Here is a 3,800-nt window from a genome sequence, read left to right on the forward strand (position 1 = left end):
TCCACGGCCTCTTCTGAATTCGGCTTGAACCTCTGGAAGTTCTCTGTCAATGTATGATTGTAGCCGTTTCTGTATTACCTTTAGCAAAACTTTACTCGCATGGGATAGCAAAGAGATTGAATCACCAACCTTGCAGTTCAAATGGTTTTGCAGTCTGGTGCATTAATCCACAGCACCACCCCAGGACTCCATTCTTCGTCAATAGTCACAAGTTAATTGTACATTAGCATTTCTAAAAACCACTTTAATTTCTTAGCTAAAAGAGGAAGACCACCAGGTACCTTAGTAAAGGACATTATAGAAGAGGCAGTGGATTGAGGGATATCATTGCTGATGTTGTTAAGTGCCCTGGAGACAGTCATGACTCATATCAACCCTATATAAGGTTTCCAAAGGAGTGGCTAGTGGGTTTGAACCACCAACCTTGGGGTTAACAGTCCAGTATTCTTTAGTGCCACACCAGGATCCCATCCCTGTGTGGTCGTTGTTAAGTTCTATACAGTGTTACACAGAACTTGTTATAGTGATCCTATATAGGGCTTCCAAGGGGCAGCTGGTGGGTTTCAACCACCTACCTGGAGGTTAGCAGTCCAGTGCTTATGTGAATTAATAATGTGCACCTGATGCTGTCAGTAAGTGCCTTCAATTGGTTCCGACCCACAGTGACCCTGTATAGAGTTTCCAAGGAGTGGCTGGTGTGTTTTAACCATCGACCTTGCAGTTCAAACCGACATTGCAGTCCAGTGCATTATCCTGCAGCACCACACCAGGACTCCATACACCTGCTAGCTATTGATTAAATCTCTAAACTAAAGAAAGAAGCCTTTCAATCTCAGTTAATCATGAAACAATTTAAATTTACGAGATGAAAATGGTTGGAAGTTGTTTTTACTGAGGGAAGAGCACAAGATACCTAAAGGGAGTGAATCAGAAGCTGGAAGGGATAATAAATAGGATGACATAGGCATGAATTGGGACTGGTCATTGCAAAATTTTTACAACAGGTTTCCCCACTATATACAACAACACTTTCCCACAAATAAGTTGTTATTAAGTGCCGTCGAGTCGGTTCTGACCCATAGTGACCCTGCTTAGGGTTTCTGAGGAGCAGTTGGTGAGCTTGAACCGCCAACCTTGCAGTTCAAACGGTTTTGCAGTCTGGTGCATTAACCCACAGCACCACACCAGGACTCCGACCCTGTACATACAACACCTAATATAAGGCCTTGAGTCCTGGTGTGGCGCCATAGGATAAGCACTGGACCTCAAGGTCAGTTTGAACATCAAAGTAGGCAGTTCAAACTCACCAGCTGCTCCTCAGAAACCCTATACAGGATCACTATGTGTTAGAACTGACTAGACAGTGTGTAACAACTATATAAGGGTTGGGGTCTTGGTGTAGCGCTGTAGGATCATCACTGGGCTGCTAACCACAAGGTTGGTGATTAAAATTCACCAGTCACTCCTTGGAAACCCTTTATGGGGTCACTAAGAATCAGAACTGAGTCAGCAACACTTAACACTAATATAAAGCTTGAAATGATTAGCTGATACTTAACAACAATATAGGGCTTAAATGACACAGTCTTAAATTTGTTTATAAAATGCTTTAGAATGCATGGATTTGCCTCCCAACCATATTGTAATCTGAATATCAGAGACACTACCTACCACAGTACCTGTTAGGGCTGTGCCCTCCGCAGGTAGAAAAAGGCTGCTCAGGGAATGAAAACAATTCCTAATTCAACATCCTACTTACATGAATAGGGGTTAGAAGATGTACGCAAAATACTGTGTTTATACTTGCTTACAAACCAATTATTTAACTGTTGAACATGTTGACATTTGTTTTATAGAATAATTCTTACAAAGACTTTGAAAAATACTCACGAGGTATCTATGCCAAAAGTGTCTGCTGTGAACCACTTTGTACATATTCCACACTGCAGCTCCACCTCTCCCAACTGTCGGCCATTCTCTTCATCCACAGACCCTACCTGGGTATCCATTACTTCTGAAGTATCCCCAGCACCTTCCTGAGTCCAGAGAGCAATTAAGAGAATCAACTTAGTTGTCTTCATTGTATTCCTGACTCATTTAAGAATTTCAAAACAAACCCTATTTTGCCTGGCAAACATAAATACTTACTAGTGTATCTTTTCCATTTGAGGATTCTGTCTCCAAACCACCGCTTACATCAACTAAATTTGCATCCCTATAAGATAATAAATGCAGTCACGTTAAGAATCTTCATGAGAAACCTCAAAATGCTTATTTTCAAAGACAGTCATCAAGTACATGTAAATTTCATTCACACTCCTGGAACTTTTTCTGCTTAAGACGGAATGCCGAGGTTACAGTCAAGACATTTGAAAGACGCAGATCTGTTAGGTATGGGGAAGACGAACTGGACCTTGCAGACAAATCTACACAGGGCGAACCTGCTCTTGGGGGTAGTTCAGAGATGCAGCATTCCCAGTGTTTTCAGAGGGATCGTTACCCCTTTCAGTCTAGCACTGCACGATGTGTTCTCTTAGATGCTTGAGAGGTTCCTGCTAGAAGAGTGAGCTACCAGTTCCTTATACGGGTACAGGGGCCGGCGACAGGCTAGCGGACAGATGCCCTAAGCTCTCACTGACCGTGAAAGGTGCGGAAAGGGGTGTAGTCCGCGATACAGGTCCCTAAGGACAGGCCAACCGGCGGGCGGGATTGCGGTCCCGCAGGGTGCAGGGTAAGCCGTTGGCCCAGGTTCGAGGGTTGTGGGCAGAAGAGCTCCCGGGAGCCTGGAGATTCCGAGAGGGGTGTCCCTTCCTTCCCCAGTCCGCCGCTGGTTACAGGACATCTTACCCGCTTTCGGCTTCTACGGAATTGGGCTCTGCTGCTGGAGCAGCAGACGTCCCCTCTCCGGTTGGAGCGGCTGCTACCGCCACCACCGACTTCGTCTCTCCCTCTTCCGCAGCAGCTGCACTTGGGGCTGCTGTCGAGCCGGGTCCGGCACTAGCTCCCGGACCAGGGCCGGTTCCCGCCGCCGCCATCACTGCCGCCTCCTAGATTTCTCGCGAGAATGCGGACTCTTGTCTCGCGCGAGTTCCTAGCTGGGTCCTTTAATCTTAAATTGGAAAGGCCAGTGTTGGGTAGGTAGCCAACTCCGAGGGTGCTCACTTTAGGCTACCTTTAAGGTTGGGCGGACAGGCGGAGGCGGGAGGAGTCTGAAGGGCTGCGATTGCTTCTGGTGAAGACGTAGAGGTGAATGTTGTTGATTTTCGTGGTAACTAGAAGTTACTACGCAGAATGCGGTGAGAACGCTGGGTACGGACTTTGTAGGCTTGTGCGTATTGCAAACTCTCTTCATTAAATGTGTGAAACGTCTCCCAGAAATACCAGCACTCACTACCCCATCCCAGAAGTGATTTCCAAAATGGCATCTGGAGATGGGAATCAGAAAGCCTGACTCCAGAGCTCTAGCTACACAGGTGAGACGGGGCTAGGCTATCCAGCCGAGGACATAAGCTGAATGTGTGTACATACTGGAAACTTTCCATTTTTGGAAAGTCACGTTCGAGATTGTGAGAGGAGAAAAATGAGGCCCGGAGTCAAGCGGCTAAATGCTTGGAAGATTTAGAATTTAGAGAAGAGGTGAGGGCTAAAGGAAACTTGCTGGTAGGTAAAAGTCATTGAAGTGGCTGTAATCCTTCCGAGCCATGATCTTCAAAACTCTCGAATATAAACGTCCTTTAGGACTACTCTGGCCACGTTTGTTATTGTTAAGTGCGGTCGAGTCATTTCTGACTCGTAGAGAC

General features: G+C 46.1%; 1 protein-coding gene across 2 annotated transcripts in view; it reads right to left on the reverse strand.

The window, feature by feature from the left end:
* ASH2L (ash2 (absent, small, or homeotic)-like (Drosophila)) overlaps window positions 1-3,035 on the reverse strand; it is a 34,760-nt gene extending 31,725 nt beyond the window's left edge. The window contains exons 1-3 of one of the 2 annotated variants that reach the window (XM_006859960.1): window positions 2,848-3,035; window positions 2,149-2,215; window positions 1,891-2,036 (exon numbers count right to left, since the gene is read on the reverse strand). In XM_006859960.1, coding sequence (XP_006860022.1) covers window positions 1,891-2,036; window positions 2,149-2,215; window positions 2,848-3,035 — 401 coding nt within the window. Of the gene's footprint in view, window positions 1-1,890; window positions 2,037-2,148; window positions 2,216-2,847 lie in introns of those variants that run through there. The other variant, XM_006859961.1, reaches the window with a different exon arrangement.
* Between the last annotated feature and the right edge of the window lie 765 nt (window positions 3,036-3,800).

This window comes from Chrysochloris asiatica, unplaced genomic scaffold, assembly GCF_000296735.1.
Source record: "Chrysochloris asiatica unplaced genomic scaffold, ChrAsi1.0 scaffold00035, whole genome shotgun sequence".
Lineage (NCBI taxonomy): Eukaryota > Metazoa > Chordata > Mammalia > Afrosoricida > Chrysochloridae > Chrysochloris > Chrysochloris asiatica.